The sequence below is a fragment of the Hyla sarda genome, chromosome 10 (assembly GCF_029499605.1).
Source record: "Hyla sarda isolate aHylSar1 chromosome 10, aHylSar1.hap1, whole genome shotgun sequence".
NCBI classification, from domain to species: domain Eukaryota; kingdom Metazoa; phylum Chordata; class Amphibia; order Anura; family Hylidae; genus Hyla; species Hyla sarda.
In genome coordinates this window covers 5,012,919-5,030,590 of record NC_079198.1, presented here as the reverse complement: position 1 = coordinate 5,030,590, position 17,672 = coordinate 5,012,919, and the positions used below count along the sequence as shown (strand labels likewise).

At 45.9% G+C, this 17,672-nt stretch overlaps 2 protein-coding genes across 11 annotated transcripts in view; one reads left to right on the top strand and one right to left on the bottom strand.

Moving 5' to 3' along the window:
• Positions 1-795: 795 nt before the first annotated feature.
• LOC130293922 (chymotrypsin-like elastase family member 3B) lies at positions 796-6,837 on the top strand. The gene is made up of 8 exons (XM_056543203.1): positions 796-1,304; positions 1,385-1,470; positions 2,891-2,988; positions 3,256-3,390; positions 4,654-4,790; positions 5,829-5,971; positions 6,182-6,334; positions 6,452-6,837. The coding sequence occupies exons 1-8, from the start codon at positions 1,268-1,270 to the stop codon at positions 6,467-6,469; spliced, it is 807 nt and encodes a 268-aa protein (XP_056399178.1). The 5' UTR covers positions 796-1,267; the 3' UTR covers positions 6,470-6,837.
• A 2,062-nt stretch (positions 6,838-8,899) lies between these two features.
• Positions 8,900-17,672, bottom strand: part of RAP1GAP (RAP1 GTPase activating protein) — a 140,616-nt gene continuing 131,843 nt past the window's right edge. For 9 of the 10 annotated variants that reach the window (XM_056543195.1, XM_056543194.1, XM_056543192.1 and 6 more), the window contains 5 exons: positions 15,889-16,002; positions 15,695-15,815; positions 15,440-15,551; positions 10,948-11,054; positions 8,900-9,915 (listed from right to left, as the gene is read on the bottom strand). In XM_056543195.1, coding sequence (XP_056399170.1) covers positions 9,850-9,915; positions 10,948-11,054; positions 15,440-15,551; positions 15,695-15,815; positions 15,889-16,002 — 520 coding nt within the window. In that variant the 3' untranslated portion in view covers positions 8,900-9,849. Of the gene's footprint in view, positions 9,916-10,810; positions 10,860-10,947; positions 11,055-15,439; positions 15,552-15,694; positions 15,816-15,888; positions 16,003-17,672 lie in introns of all 10 variants that reach the window. The other variant, XM_056543189.1, reaches the window with a different exon arrangement.

The following is a 17,672-nucleotide window of genomic DNA, read 5'->3' as shown; positions in this document are numbered from 1 at the left end:
TTCTCTTTATGATCATAGAGAAGAGTGCAGGGAGGGGATAGAGAGGACTGTGCAGCTGTAATGTATGACCTCACAGTTCTCTTTATGATCATAGAGATGAGTGCAGGGAGGGGATAGAGAGGACTGTGCAGCTGTAACTGTATGACCACAACGTACACCAACCTGAATACTCCTTTGCCCTCCATAAGTAGAATGAGGCCCTGTGGATATTTTGGGGTAAATAAGGTGATGTGAACAAGGCCTAAGAATAAGCAGAGGCCGTAGATGTGACCAGAGACCCTGCAGTCATCGGGGTTCCTCCTCGTTTGGATCGGAGGCTCCTGCGGCTTATGATCTGTAGTTTGTTCTCACAGCTGGAATTGTTCTCATGTGAAGGCCGGAGAAGCCGCTCGTGGTCACATGACCGCTGTCACCTGTCGCAGGTTTAGGGATTCCCAGCCGATGCTACATATTCAATGATACAGACCCCAGGAGGGGCGGAGGACCCCAATCACTGGGGACACGTCTGTAGCTCCCTCCTTACTCCCATAAAGATGGGAAAGCTATCACATGGGTCATCACCCAACTTTGCTGAAGTCCTGAGTGTGAACAGGAGATCATGAAACACAGCACTGTGGTCATCACCCAACTTTGCAAGTGTTCTGAATGTCAAATCAGTCACACCAGCAGTCTCCAAACTGTAGACTTACAAACTGGCCAGGTGGACCTCCAGCTGTTGCAAAACTACAACTCTCAGCATGCCCGGACAGCCAACGGCTGTCCGGGCATGCTGGGAGTTGTAGTTTTGCAACAGCTGGAGGCTCCCTGGGTTGGGAAACACTAACCTATACTATTTACTACTATATAGTCCAACATGCTGGGAGTTGTAGTTTTGCAACAGCTGGAGGCACCCTGGGTTGGGAAACACTAACCTATACTATATACTACTATATAGTCCAACATGCTGGGAGTTGTAGTTTTGCAACAGCTGGAGGCACCCTGGGTTGGGAAACACTGACCTATACTATATACTACTATATGCTCCAACATGCTGGGAGTTGTAGTTTTGCAACAGCTGGAGGTCCACAATTTGGAGACCTAGGCTGTAGATGGCGGCCATATTGGTTGTCACAGTGTGACTTGTCCCTGTACTCTGCGGTGCCAGGATTCGTTGGCATTGTACCCGCAGCCTTGGGCACCAGGTGTGCGGTGAGTTTGGTTCCCAGCGCCCCCTGATAACAGGCGGTATAAGAGGCGTCCGCCGCGGCCTCTGATCCCAAACACAACGATGAGGCTACTGATCACCTTCCTGCTGGCGGCCGGGGGTAAGTCCATGCAGTGTGGCCCTAAAGCGGCCCCAGATCTGCCCCTGACGCACATTAACGCCATGTCTCCTCCTCTCTAGCATATGGCTGCGGGGTGCCCACCTATGCCCCTAACAACCGCGTGGTGAATGGAGAAGATGCCAGGCCCCACAGTTGGCCCTGGCAGGTAAGTGCCCCTCTTCTTCTTCTCCTCCGGACGTCCCTGATCTTCCCTTAAAGGGGCACTCCGGTGGAAAACTTTTTTTTTCTTTTTTATCAACTGGTGCCAGAAAGTTAAACAGATTTGTAAATGACTTCTATTAAAAAAATAAATCTTAATCCTTCCAGTACTTATTAGCTGCTGAATACTACAGAGGAAATTCTTTTCTTTTTGGAACACAGAGCTCTCTGCTGACATCACGACCACAGTGCTCTCTGCTGACATCTCTGTCCATTTTAGGAACTGTCCAGAGTAGGAAAAATGGACAGAGGTGTCAGCAGAGAGCACTGTGCTCGTGATGTCAGCAGAGAGCTCTGTGTTCCAAAAAGAAAAGAATTTCCTCTGTAGTATTCAGCAGATAATAAGTATTGGAAGGATTAAGATTTTTTTAATAGAAGTAATTTACAAATCTGTTTAAGGCTGGGTTCACATCACATTCTTGTCATACTGATTTCAATCCGTTTTCAAAACCGTATGGCAAAAAAACGGATGGAAGCGTATGGGAAAAAGTTAACCATGTGAGTTTTTAAACCGTATACTGTTTTTAAAATTGCTTACAGTTCCGTCCGTTTTTAATTTAAAAAAAACATAAGTTTTTGAAAATTGTATTTAAAATAAATTAATTTTTATAAATGTCAACTGTAGGATGCAAATGCGCATGTGCAAAGTACAAACCGTATGGAACCGTATACTTGTGCCTTTCCCATTGACGTCCATGTTAAAAAAACATATGCGGTTGCAGTACGGTCAACCACGGTTTTGAGTACGGGGGAAAAAAAACGTATTGCAAGCGAACCGGATGCATATGGTTTTCAATTACTTGTCTATGTATATGTTTTATTTTTTTAAGTGGTGTGAACCCAGCCTAACTTTCTGGCCCCCGTTGATTAAAAAAAAAAAAAAAAAAAAAAAAGTTTTCCAGCGGCGTACCCCTTTAAAAAGGGGTTATCCAGGAAAAAACTTATTTTTTATATATCAACTGGCTCCAGAAAGTTAAACAGATTTGTAAATTACTTGTATTAAAAAAATCTTAATCCTTTCAGTACTTATGAGCTGCTGAAGTTGAGTTGTCTCGGGAACTGTCCAGAGTAGAAGCAAATCCCCATAGCAAACCTCTCCTACTCTGTGAAGTTCCCTAGACAAGCAGAGGTGTCAGCAGGGAGCACTGTTGCCAGACAGAAAAGAACAACTCAACTTCAGCAGCTGATAATTATTGGAAGGATGAAGATTTTTTAATAGAAGTAATTTACAAATCTGTTTAACTTTCTGGCACCAGTTTATATATATATGTATATATATATATATATATATACATATATATATATATATATAAAAAAGCTTTTCCCTGGAGTACCCCTTTAACTTACTCGTCCTCCCCTTTCCCTAGATCTCCCTGCAGTATAAGAGCGGGAGCTCCTTCTACCACACCTGCGGGGGGAGCCTCATCGCCCCAAACTGGGTCATGACTGCGGCGCATTGCATCTCGTAAGTACCAGGAAGACCCCCCCCAGCCGGCATAACACCCCCCCCCCCCCCCCCCCCTCACCACCCCGACTCCAGGTGCAGTCCCATGTAACCAAAGCTTTTTTTTAGTTCCTCACTAAGATCTCTGCTGGCTGTCAGTGAACCTACTTCAGCTGAGGGATTGTTACAATGTATCAGTGTAGACAATCCTGTCCTCTCCACTTTTCTGACATTTTGTTACAATGTATCAGTCCCGTGGACACTGACCGGTGACATTGATGTCCTCAGATCCAGTCGCACGTACCAGGTGGTGGTTGGCGAGCACGACCGCGGCGTGGAGGAGGGCGGCGAGCAGGTCATCCCCGTCAACAAGAACGACATCTACGTCCACGAAGGCTGGAAAAGCAGCTCCGTGTCCAACGGGTGAGTGCTGGGATCGCACAGGACAGGCTTAGATACGTGGAGATGGTATCACACAAGAAAGGATTAGATACACAGCTAAGCAGGCGGTATGACAAGATAGGGTTAGATACAGCAGCTCAGCGTACAGTATCACACATACTATACTTAGTTACAGCAGCTTAGCAGACTGTATCACGCATGATGGGATTAGATACACCACATAGAAGAGAGTATGACACATGATAGGATTAGATACACAGCATGGGAGAGAGTATGACACATGACGGGATTAGATACACCGCATAGGAGAGAGTATGACACATGATAGGATTAGATCAGTGGTCCCCAAACTGTGGCCCTCCAGATGTTGCAAAACTACAACTCCCAGCATGCCCGGACAGCCAACGGCTGTCCAGGCATGCTGGGAATTGTAGTTTTGCAACATCTGGAGGGCCACAGTTTGGGGACCACTGGATTAGATACACCGCATAGGAGAGAGTATGACACATGATGGGATTAGATACATCGCATAGAAGAGAGTATGACACATGATAGGATTAGATACACTGCATAGGAGAGAGTATGACACATGATGGGATTAGATACACAGCATGGAAGAGAGTATGACATTATAATAGGATTAGATACAGTAGCTCAGTGTACAGTATCGCACATAATAAGATTAGATACAAAGCATAGCACACAATAGGAGTAGATACAGCGGCTTAGTGTACAGTGTGACGTATAATATACTTACTGTACACTGAGCCGCTGTATCTAATCCTATCATGTGTGATACCTTTTGCTGAGCTGCATATCTAAGTATAGTATGCGTTATACTGTAGGATGGGCCACTGTATCTAATCCTCACACATAATGTACTTAGATATGCAGCTCAGCAGACAGTATCACACATGATAGGCTTAGATACAGCAGCTTAGCAGACTGTATCACACATGATAGGATTAGGTACAATGGCTCGGCAAACATGATCACACATAGTAGGATTGGACACAACAGCTCAGCAGACAGTATCACTCAATAGGATTGGATACAACAGCTCGGCAGACTGTATCACACATGATAGAATTAGATACAATAGCTCTGCAGAAATGATTACACATGATAGGCTTAGATACAGCAGATCATCAGACAGTATCACACATAATAGGATTAGATACAGAAGACAGTATCACATGATTGGCTTAGATACAGTGGCTCAGCAGACAGTATCACACAGCAGGCTTAGATACCTGATGTAATGTTCTTCTCTTCTTCCTCTAGCAATGACATCGCCCTCATTAAGTTGTCTCACGTGGCTTTGCTGAATGATGAGGTGCAGTTGGGGTGTCTGCCCCCGGCCGGGGATATTCTGCCCAATAACTACCCCTGTCACATCAGTGGTTGGGGTCGGCTGACCAGTAGGTGTAACGGGAGGGATGGGGTATGATGGGATACATGGAGATGTGGTGTCTGATGATGATGTTGTTGATTGATGATGATGTTGATGGATGATGATGATGTTGTTGATTGATGATGATGTTGTTGGAGGATGTTGTAGATGGATGATGATGTTGTAGATGGATGATGATGATGATGATGTTGTTGGAGGATGTTGTAGATGGATGATGATGATGTTGTTGATTGATGATGATGTTGATGGATGATGATGTTGTTGATGGATGATGATGATGATGTTGTTGATGGATGATGATGTTGTTGGAGGATGTTGTAGATGGATGATGATGTTGTAGATGGATGATGATGTTGTTGATGGATGATGATGATGATGTTGTTGGAGGATGTTGTAGATGGATGATGATGTTGATGGATGATGATGTTGTTGATGGATGATGATGTTGTTGATGGATGATGATGATGTTGTTGATGGATGATGATGATGATGATGATGATGATGATGTTGTTGGAGGATGTTGTAGATGGATGATGATGTTGTAGATGGATGATGATGATGTTGATGGATGATGATGAATGATGATGTTGATGGATTATGATGGATGATGATTGATGATGTTGTTGATTATTGATGATGTTGTTGATGGATGATGATGTTGTTGATGGATGATGATGTTGTTGATGGATTATGATGTTGTAGATGGATGATGATGATATTGATGGATGATGTTGATAATGATGTTGATGGATGATAATGATGTTGATGGATGATGATGTTGTTGATGGATGATGATGATGATTTTTATGTTGATGAATTATGCTGGATGATGATGTTGATGGACGATGATGTTGATGGATGATGATGTTGTTGTTGATGGATGATGTTGTTGTTGATGGATGATGATGATGTTGATGGATGATGTTGTTGATGGATGATGATGTTGATGAATTATGCTGGACGATGATGTTGATGGATGATGATGTTGTTGTTGATGGATGATGTTGTTGATGGATGATGATGATTGATGATGCTTTGCCCACAGCCGGCGGGTCGCTCCCGAATGTCCTCCAGCAGGCCCTCCTCCCGGTGGTGGATCATGAGACCTGCACGCAGAGAGACTGGTGGGGCAGTACGGTGAAGAGCACCATGGTGTGCGCCGGTGGGGACGTCAAGGCCGGCTGCAATGTGAGTTCAGCGCCCATACAGGTCACATGACCGCGTGTAGCCGCAATCGTATCATATAAACCAGAACATAACGATTTATCAAACCTTGTGCGGAGGAATCGTCGCCAATAGCAACCGGATCCCAACGGTCACATAAAGATCTGGGAATAATGACCGTTGGGATCTGATTGGTTGCTATGGGCGACTGATCCTGAGTATCCTGTATTTTAGGGGGACTCTGGGGGACCCCTGAACTGTCAGGCCGCTGACGGCAGGTGGCAGGTCCATGGCATTGCCAGCTTTGTCTCCTCACTTGGGTGCAACGCCCTGAAAAAACCGACCGTCTTCACCCGCGTCTCCGCGTTCAATGACTGGATCGACAAGGTAAGTTAGGGGAGCGGAAGGGGTTAATGAAGATATCACTATATACCGCAGCCTGGGACACTACAACTCCCAGCATGTCCATTCTCTTTCTTCATAACGGATTTATTCTCGTTGCAGATTATTAGTAGCCACTGATGACCACAAGGCGGCGACGCTGAGCACTGACTGTGCACAACTGCATTACCCCCCCCCCCCTTCAGATGCTATAGGGTTAATCCCTGTGATCCCCCGAAATAAACATTTCATCTCATTGGCCAGAACTTGTCTTTGTCTATTACATTATTACCTATATCTATTATTTATTTCTTTACAAGTCATTCGGCTCCAGTCACATCCAGAGCTGCAGTCACAGGATGTGGAGTATAACAGGATGTAACAGCAGAATAGTGAGTGCAGCTCTGGAGGATAAGACATGATGTAACAGCAGAATAGTGAGTGCAGCTCTGGAGGATAAGACATGATGTAACAGCAGAATAGTGAGTGCAGCTCTGGAGGATAAGACGTGATGTTACTGCAGAATAGTGAGTGCAGCTCTGGAGGATAAGACGTGATGTTACTGCAGAATAGTGAGTGCAGCTCTGGAGGATAAGACGTGATGTAACAGCAGAATAGTGAGTGCAGCTCTGGAGGATAAGACGTGATGTAACAGCAGAATAGTGAGTGCAGCTCTGGAGGATAAGACGTGATGTAACAGCAGAATAGTGAGTGCAGCTCTGGAGGATAAGACGTGATGTAACAGCAGAATAGTGAGTGCAGCTCTGGAGGATAAGACATGATGTAACAGCAGAATAGTGAGTGCAGCTCTGGAGGATAAGACGTGATGTAACAGCAGAATAGTGAGTGCAGCTCTGGAGGATAAGACGTGATGTAACAGCAGAATAGTGAGTGCAGCTCTGGAGGATAAGACGTGATGTAACAGCAGAATAGTGAGTGCAGCTCTGGAGGATAAGACATGATGTTACTGCAGAATAGTGAGTGCAGCTCTGGAGGATAAGACGTGATGTAACAGCAGAATAGTGAGTGCAGCTCTGGAGGATAAGACGTGATGTAACAGCAGAATAGTGAGTGCAGCTCTGGAGGATAAGACATGATGTTACTGCAGAATAGTGAGTGCAGCTCTGGAGGATAAGACGTGATGTTACTGCAGAATAGTGAGTGCAGCTCTGGAGGATAAGACGTGATGTAACAGCAGAATAGTGAGTGCAGCTCTGGAGGATAAGACATGATGTAACAGCAGAATAGTGAGTGCAGCCCTGGAGGATAAGACATGATGTAACAGCAGAATAGTGAGTGCAGCTCTGGGGGTGACTGGAGGATAAGACATGATGTTACTGCAGAATAGTGAGTGCAGCTCTGGAGGATAAGACGTGATGTAACAGCAGAATAGTGAGTGCAGTTCTGGAGGATAAGACAGGATGTAACAGCAGAATAGTGAGTGCAGCTCTGGAGGCTAACAAAGGATGTAACAGCAGAATAGTGAGTGCAGCTCTGGAGGATAAGACAGGATGTAACAGCAGAATAGTGAGCGCAGCTCTGGAGGATAAGACATGATATAACAGCAGAATAGTGAGTGCAGCTCTAGAGGATAAAACATGATGTAAAAGTAGTATAGTGAATGCAGCTCTGGGGGTGACTGGAGGATAAGACATGGTGTAATAGGATAGTGCAGTGTTTCCCAACCAGGATGCCTCCAGCTATTGCAAAACTACAACCCTCAGCATGTCTGGGCATGCTGGGAGTTGCAGTTTTGCAACAGCTGGAGGCATCCTGGTTGGGAAACACTGGGATAGTGAATGCAGCTCGGAGGTGACTGGAGGATAAGACATGATGTAACAGATGGGGGGCTGCAGTGTATTAAGATGGGGGGGCTGCAGTGTATTAAGATGGGGGGCTGCAGTGTAATAAGATGGGGGGCTGCAGTGTATTAAGATGGGGGGGTTGCAGTGTATTAAGATGGGGGGCTGCAGTGTATTAAGATGGGGGGGCTGCAGTGTATTAAGATGGGGGGCTGCAGTGTATTAAGATGGGGGGCTGCAGTGTATTAAGATGGGGGGCTGCAGTGTATTAAGATGGGGGGGCTGCAGTGTATTAAGATGGGGGGGCTGCAGTGTAATAAGATGGGGGGGCTGCAGTGTAATAAGATGGGGGGCTGCAGTGTAATACGATGGGGGGCTGCAGAGTAATAAGATGGGGGGGCTGCAGTGTAATAAGATGGGGGGCTGCAGTGTAATACGATGGGGGGCTGCAGTGTATTAAGATGGGGGGGCTGCAGTGTAATAAGATGGGGGGGCTGCAGTGTAATAAGATGGGGGGCTGCAGTGTAATACGATGGGGGGCTGCAGAGTAATAAGATGGGGGGCTGCAGTGTAATACGATGGGGGGCTGCAGAGTAATAAGATGGGGGGGGCTGCAGTAACAAGATGGGGGCTCCCAGGAGAAGCAGCGCAGGCTGCCCCCCCCCCACTGAAGCCCCTCCTACAGCGACTATTGCACACAAGGAAACCACATGACTGTTCACACACATAAAGGTACTGCTGGGATCAGTAGTGCAGCCTCAGCCTCGTCGGGTTTTGTTCTCATTTTATTTCTTTTCATCCCATAAATTCTTTTTCTTACAAATCTCATGGCAGATAAATAATCATTTCTCTATTCTCTTCTTTACACATAAAGACAATTACACATCAAGACGATATTTACTGCGAATGGAAAAATAGTGATTATCGTTCTCCGCTCCTTCGGAAAACGCGAGGACAACGGAGATGTCATTACAACAAGAAGCCACAAGGGGGAGCTGGATGCTTCACCTACGAGTCCATAGAACAGACACCAAGCATGCTGACTGCAGAGGGGGCGCCCGTCCCCCCCCCCTCCATGCCAACACACAGACCAATGAGAAGTGCCGCCAGGGTGACGTCTGTCATTACACTGATGGGAGGATGGGAGTAGTAGTGTTACCATATGGCGATGTGTCGTACTGCTGGGCCTCACCCGCCCCCCATAAGCGTCACATAAACGCGGTCAGGGGTAACATTACCGCCCGGAGCAGACTCGTTCTAAGATGATCACACGTGGAGTTACTGAGGACACACGGGGGAAACACGCAGGACCACACTCGACATGCCGTAGACGATGCATAGAGGGGGAGGGGCTCGCTGTACACTAACCCTTTCAGTTCCAGTCCGAGAACTTGTGCATTTGATTGACATCCTGAGTTTAATCGAACTTCACATCACGGAGAGACGGCGCGGCATTCGCCACATCCAGGCCGCGAGCGCCATATAAGTAATGACTGGCGCATGTCGTCTAATAGAGCTGCAGCATCAGATCCCTCCCTCCCCCTGGATGGATCATACCACTATTAGGGGGGGGCAGCCTCCCGAATTATTAAGTGCTGGAGTCGGAGGGAGTGGCCGCAGGATCTGCTGGAGCCATTCTTCGATAGTCTGTATAGTCCGGTGGAAGAAGACGTCTGCAAGGGGCCGGGTGGCCGCAACGTTCGCCTCAGAAGCCATCGGTCAGTCGCACTTGGCTGAATCAAAGACTGGAGATTGGCGCAAATAGCTCAGTTTCTGCCTTCGGTGCTGCAGATGGAAGAGAGGACAGAAAGCGAAATGTTTAAAGGGGTACTCCGCCCCTAGAAATCTTATAACCCTATGCAATCGGGGATAAGATGTCTCATCGCGGGGGTTCCGCCGTTCATTTAGAAAGCTGGGTGCTGGCGGCGGGGGTTGTGATGTCATGGCCACGCCCTCGTTACGCCTGGCCACACCCCCTCAATGCAAGTCTATGGGAGGGGGCGTGGCCACGCCCCCTCCCATAGACTTGCATTGAGGGGGCGTGACGTGACATCACCACCCTGCCGCCAACTCCAAGCGTTCAGAACAAAATGTTCCGAATGCTGGGGCAACAGAGTACCCCTTTAAAGGGGTACTCCGGTGGAAATTTTCTTTTTTCTTTTTATCAACTGGTGCCAGAAAGTTAAACAGATTTGTAAATTAATTCTATTAAAAAAACATCTTAATCCTTCCAGTACTTATTAGCAGCTGTATGCTACAGAGGAAATTATTTTCTTTTTGGAACACAGAGCTCTCTGCTGACATCACAAGCACAGTGCTCTCTGCTGACATCTCTGTCCATTTTAAGAACTGTCCAGAGTATGGGAAAATCCCCATAGAAAACATATGCTGCTCTGGACAGTTCCTAAAATGGACAGAGATGTCAGCAGAGAGCACTGTGGTCATGATGGCAGCAGAGAGCTCTGTGTTCCAAAAAGAAAATAATTTCCTCTGTAGTATTCAGCAGCTAATAAGTACTGGAAGGATTAAGATTTTTTAATAGAAGTCATTTACAAATCTGTTTAACTTTCTGGCACCAGGTGATTTAAAAAAAAAAAAAAAAAAACTATAAAAATCCTCCCATAATCCCGCACCCTACAGCATTCCAGGGGTCCCCGAGTACAGGGCGGTGGGTGCTGACCTTTAAGACAGATCCTCCGATGCCTAAGGCGGGGGGGGGGCTAGCAGCGCTGCAGGAGACATAAAAGAGAAGACAGGGGTCAGTGCGCAGGAGGCGGGGATGTCACATGACTGCCGCCATGTCTGAGCAGCTCTCACCTGATTGGGTGCATTTGGGTCGGTTTCTTCCAGTTGGATTTTAATCTCCGGGAAGGCGGGGTCCCCACTTATATTCCGGACATCTGGGTGCGGAGAGCGTGGAAAACCTGGTGCACAGAGGACGACAATTATATAGGTGGCGGGAGGGGCGGGGCAAATCATGTGACTTTATTTCTTGTAACATTATAATCTACCACCTCCTGATTTACTTAGAGTCTCTGGCATCAGGAAATGGCACAAGGTACAATATAATGCAGGAAGCTGAGGAGATCTCAGTAAACCTCTACAGTGCAGGGAGAAAAAGTAAGTGAACCCTTTGAAATTCTTTGCACAAATTACTAATAAAACGTAGTCTGAATTTACTTCAGTCACAATTACAGACAAACACAAAGTAACTAGGTGGGAACACACACACACACACAGTTGTACGGTTCATGTGTTTACACTGAGTAAACATCCACAGCGCAGGGAGAAAAAGTCAATGCTAATGGAAAAATTGTTTAAGAGGAGGAGATGAGATGTGACGTTCGGGGAACACAGAGGCTTTACCCATTCCATAAAGGTGCACAAAGCCTCGATACTGAGAAGCTCTGGAGGAGAACACAAGATGAAACATGCAGGGACTGCAGAACATCGCATAAGAAACCCGGAGACTGAGGTAAGGGAGTATGTGATTTATTATTTTCATGGTGTCCTTTAGAAAAATATACCTTTTATAGTATCCTAATTGTTGCTAAAGGCTTCACTTACCTATCTCCCTGCATTGTGGATGTTTACTCAATAAAATACACAAACGGTACAATAGTTTTTGTATTTAGTTAGGACAGGTTCACCATTATAGCAGGAAAACCAGGAAAATAACAGGTGACAAATTCTCCATGTATTATCTGCTGTACAGTAGACTGTCTCTCCATGCTGTACAGTAGACTGTCTCTCCATACTGTACATTCCTGTATTATCTGCTGTACAGTAGACTGTCTCTCCATACTGTACATTCCTGTATTATCTGCTGTACAGTAGACTGTCTCTCCATGCTGTACATTCCTGTATTATCTGCTGTACAGTAGACTGTCTCTCCATGCTGTACATTCCTGTATTATCTGCTGTACAGTAGACTGTCTCTCCATGCTGTACATTCCTGTATTATCTGCTGTACAGTAGACTGTCTCTCCATACTGTACATTCCTGTATTATCTGCTGTACAGTAGACTGTCTCTCCATGCTGTACATTCCTGTATTATCTGCTGTACAGTAGACTGTCTCTCCATGCTGTACATTCCTGTATTATCTGCTGTACAGTAGACTGTCTCTCCATGCTGTACATTCCTGTATTATCTGCTGTACAGTAGACTGTCTCTCCATACTGTACATTCCTGTATTATCTGCTGTACAGTAGACTGTCTCTCCATACTGTACATTCCTGTATTATCTGCTGTACAGTAGACTGTCTCTCCATACTGTACATTCCTGTATTATCTGCTGTACAGTAGACTGTCTCTCCATGCTGTACATTCCTGTATTATCTGCTGTACAGTAGACTGTCTCTCCATACTGTACATTCCTGTATTATCTGCTGTACAGTAGACTGTCTCTCCATGCTGTACATTCCTGTATTATCTGCTGTACAGTAGACTGTCTCTCCATACTGTACATTCCTGTATTATCTGCTGTACAGTAGACTGTCTCTCCATACTGTACATTCCTGTATTATCTCCTGTACAGTAGACTGTCTCTCCATGCTGTACCTTCCTATATTATCTGCTGTACAGTAGACTGTCTCTCCATGCTGTACATTCCTATATTATCTGCTGTACAGTAGACTGTCTCTCCATGCTGTACATTCCTGTATTATCTCCTGTACAGTAGACTGTCTCTCCATGCTGTACATTCCTGTATTATCTGCTGTACAGTAGACTGTCTCTCCATGCTGTACATTCCTATATTATCTGCTGTACAGTAGACTGTCTCTCATAGTACACTCCTGTATTATCTGCTGTACAGTAGACTGTCTCTCCATGCTGTACATTCCTGTATTATCTGTTGTACAGTAGGCTGTCTCTCCATGCTGTACATTCCTATATTATCTGCTGTACAGTAGACTGTCTCTCATAGTACACTCCTGTATTATCTGCTGTACAGTAGACTGTCTCTCCATGCTGTACATTCCTGTATTATCTGCTGTACAGTAGACTGTCTCTCCATGCTGTACATTCCTGTATTATCTGTTGTACAGTAGGCTGTCTCTCCATGCTGTACAGTAGACTGTCTCTCCCTGCTGTACATTCCTGTATTATCTGCTGTACAGTAGACTGTCTCTCCATGCTGTACATTTCTGTATTATCTGCTGTACAGTAGACTGTCTCTCCATGCTGTACATTCCTGTATTATCTCCTGTACAGTAGACTGTCTCTCCATGCTGTACACTCCTGTATTATCTGCTGTACAGTAGACTGTCTCTCCATGCTGTACATTCCTGTATTATCTCCTGTACAGTAGACTGTGTCTCTCCATGCTGTACATTCCTGTATTATCTGCTGTACAGTAGACTGTCTCTCCATGCTGTACACTCCTGTATTATCTGCTGTACAGTAGACTGTCTCTCCATGCTGTACATTCCTGTATGATCTGCTGTACAGTAGACTGTCTCTCCATGCTGTACAGTAGACTGTCTCTCCATGCTGTACATCCCTGTATTATCTGCTGTACAGTAGACTGTCTCTCCATGCTGTACATTCCTGTATTATCTCCTGTACAGGAGACTGTCTCTCCGTGCTGTACATTCCTGTATTATCTGCTGTACAGTAGACTGTCTCTCCATGCTGTACATTCCTGTATTATCTCCTGTGCAGTAGACTGTCTCTCCATGCTGTACAGTAGACTGTCTCTCCATGCTGCACATTCCTGTATTATCTGCTGTACAGTAGACTGTCTCTCCATGCTGTACATTTCTGTATTATCTGCTGTACAGTAGACTGTCTCTCCATGCTGTACATTCCTGTATTATCTGCTGTACAGTAGACTGTCTCTCCATGCTGTACATTCCTGTATTATCTGCTGTACAGTAGACTGTCTCTCCATGCTGTACATTCCTGTATTATCTGCTGTACAGTAGACTGTCTCTCCATGCTGTACATTCCTGTATTATCTGCTGTACAGTAGACGGTCTCTCCATGCTGTACATTCCTGTATTATCTGCTGTACAGTAGACTGTCTCTCCATGCTGTACATTCCTGTATTATCTGCTGTACAGTAGACTGTCTCTCCATGCTGCACAGACTTGTATTATCTCCTGTACAGTAGACTGTCTCTCCATGCTGTACATTCCTGTATTATCTCCTGTACAGTAGACTGTCTCTTCATGCTGTACATTCCTGTATTATCTCCTGTACAGTAGACTGTCTCTCCATGCTGTACATTCCTGTATTATCTGCTGTACAGTAGACTCTCTCCATGCTGTACAGTAGACTGTCTCTCCATGCTGTACATTCCTGTATTATCTGCTGTACAGTAGACTGTCTCTCCATGCTGTACATTCCTGTATTATCTGCTGTACAGTAGACGGTCTCTCCATGCTGTACATTCCTGTATTATCTGCTGTACAGTAGACTGTCTCTCCATGCTGTACATTCCTGTATTATCTGCTGTACAGTAGACTGTCTCTCCATGCTGCACAGACTTGTATTATCTCCTGTACAGTAGACTGTCTCTCCATGCTGTACATTCCTGTATTATCTCCTGTACAGTAGACTGTCTCTCCATGCTGTACATTCCTGTATTATCTCCTGTACAGGAGACTGTCTCTCCATGCTGTACATTCCTGTATTATCTGCTGTACAGTAGACTGTCTCTCCATGCTGCACAGACTTGTATTATCTCCTGTACAGTAGACTGTCTCTCCATGCTGTACATTCCTGTATTATCTCCTGTACAGTAGACTGTCTCTCCATGCTGTACATTCCTGTATTATCTCCTGTACAGGAGACTGTCTCTCCATGCTGTACAGTAGACTGTCTCTCCATGCTGTACCTTCCTGTATGATCTGCTGTACAGTAGACTGTCTCTCCATGCTGTACAGTAGACTGTCTCTCCATGCTGTACATTCCTGTATTATCTGCTGTACAGTAGACTGTCTCTCCATGCTGTACAGTAGACGGTCTCTCCCTGCTGTACATTCCTGTATTATCTGCTGTACAGTAGACTGTCTCTCCATGCTGTACATTCCTGTATTATCTGCTGTACAGTAGACTGTCTCTCCATGCTGTACATTCCTGTATTATCTCCTGTACAGTAGACTGTCTCTCCATGCTGTACATTCCTGTATGATCTGCTGTACAGTAGACTGTCTCTCCATGCTGTACAGTAGACTGTCTCTCCATGCTGTACAGTAGACTGTCTCCATGCTGTACATTCCTATATTATCTGCTGTACAGTAGAGTCCCTCCCCCTTTTCTCACACATACATGGAGGTATATAGGACATTTCATCACTGCACCTGATGTGCTCCCTCCGCTGGCGGTGCTGACGCTGCTCGTACTGTCCTCCAGCCACGTGCTGTATATGAAGGAGTCCCGCTTGTTAGGAGTTCCTGAGGAGGAGACGCTTTCCTGAGGAAACAACATAAGAAACCACAATTACCCAGGAGATGGTGTAGGGAGGATTGTGGGGCTGTCTAGACATCAGCGCTGGGTGCCGCAGCCTCCCACCAGTGCCCCCCAGGGGTCATTATAGAGAATACACTGGACATTACCATCCCGGTGTCTTCCTCATCCAATAGTTCGCCCTCCTCCACCACGCTGGCGAAGCTGCTGGCGCTGGACGATGACCGAGAGAAATCTCTTAGGGCCTCTGGTCTAGAAGCCGAATCCATCCTGTGAAACATAGAAGGTTATTATGGCGCCCGCTTTATAAGGCGCTCGCTCATCCTCACCGCAGGATACTCGCCTGTTCTTCGTAGTCGGCAGTTCCGGAGAGCTGTGAGTGGACGAGTTCTCTGATTTCGGCTCCTGGGAGGCGGTGCCACTGTCCGGGGTCTTCAGGGGGCCGGTCGGACTTTCTCTGTAAAACAGAATAGCCCTGATTTACCGAGAGTGTCGGGTCATTTACCGAGAGTGTCGGGGTCATTTACCGAGAGTGTCGGGTCATTTACCGAGAGTGTCGGGTCATTTACCGAGAGTGTCGGGTCATTTACCGAGAGTGTCGGGTCATTTACCGAGAGTGTCGGGTCATTTGCCAAGAGTGTCGGGTCATTTACCGAGAGTGTCGGGTCATTTACCGAGAGTGTCGGGTCATTTACCGAGAGTGTCGGGGTCATTTACCGAGAGTGTCGGGTCATTTACCGAGAGTGTCGGGGTCATTTACCTAGAGTGTCGGGTCATTTACCGAGAGTGTCGGGTCATTTACCGAGAGTGTCGGGTCATTTACCGAGAGTGTCGGGTCATTTACCGAGAGTGTCGGGTCATTTGCCGAGAGTGTCGGGTCATTTACCGAGAGTGTCGGGTCATTTACCGAGAGTGTCGGGTCATTTACCGAGAGTGTCGGGTCATTTACAGAGAGTGTCGGGTCATTTACCGAGAGTGTCGGGTCATTTACCGAGAGTGTCGGGTCATTTACCGAGAGTGTCGGGTCATTTACCGAGAGTGTCGGGTCATTTACCAAGAGTGTCGGGTCATTTACCGAGAGTGTCGGGTCATTTACCGAGAGTGTCGGGTCATTTACAGAGAGTGTCGGGTCATTTACCGAGAGTGTCGGGTCATTTACAGAGAGTGTCGGGTCATTTACCGAGAGTGTCGGGTCATTTACAGAGAGTGTCGGGTCATTTACCGAGAGTGTCGGGTCATTTACAGAGATTGTCGGGTCATTTACCGAGAGTGTCGGGTCATTTACCGAGAGTGTCGGGTCATTTACCGAGAGTGTCGGGTCATTTACCGAGAGTGTCGGGTCATTTACCGAGAGTGTCGGGTCATTTACCGAGAGTGTCGGGTCATTTACAGAGAGTGTCGGGTCATTTACCGAGAGTGTCGGGTCATTTACCGAGAGTGTCGGGTCATTTACCGAGAGTGTCGGGTCATTTACCGAGAGTGTCGGGTCATTTACAGAGAGTGTCGGGTCATTTACCGAGAGTGTCGGGTCATTTACAGAGAGTGTCGGGTCATTTACCGAGAGTGTCGGGTCATTTACAGAGATTGTCGGGTCATTTACCGAGAGTGTCGGGTCATTTACCGAGAGTGTCGGGTCATTTACCGAGAGTGTCGGGTCATTTACCGAGAGTGTCGGGTCATTTACCGAGAGTGTCGGGTCATTTTCTGAAAGTCATTTTTTTCCCAGACTATTTTTTCTCACACGTATTTATTAATGTTTCGCACATGTCAGGAAATTTTGTCGCACAGGAAAAATAAACCGTAAAGCAAATAAATAAAGCAAAGTAATTCTGCACCAGGACGTAACGTTACAATCATGGCCGTTAGTGGGTTAACAAACAAAAAGTAAAAAAAAGGAAATGAAAGCCAAGATTTAAAAAATAAAAAATAAATTCCCCGAAAAACTAATTTAAAAAAATTAAAAATGTGATACAAAAAGCTACTAAGGGGACAAAGTAACAGGATTTTTATAACCCCCAACACTTTTTAACAGATTCCCCGCACCTCCAGGCAGTTGGGTTTTCAGTAATTCACTATTTTTCTGGTGGGTTTTTAAAGGGGTACTCCGGTGGAAAACTTTTTTTTTTT

What these genes read in the sequence shown, in the direction of transcription:
- LOC130293922 (XM_056543203.1), top strand. Translation starts at nt 1,268, where the DNA reads ATGAGGCTACTGATCACCTTCCTGCTGGCGGCCGGGG. An exon ending in CTTCCTGCTGGCGGCCGGGG is followed by an intron (nt 1,305 to 1,384) that starts GTAAGTCCATGC and finishes CCTCCTCTCTAG; the next exon opens with CATATGGCTGCGGGGTGCCC. An exon ending in TGGTTGGGGTCGGCTGACCA is followed by an intron (nt 4,791 to 5,828) that starts GTAGGTGTAACG and finishes CTTTGCCCACAG; the next exon opens with CCGGCGGGTCGCTCCCGAAT.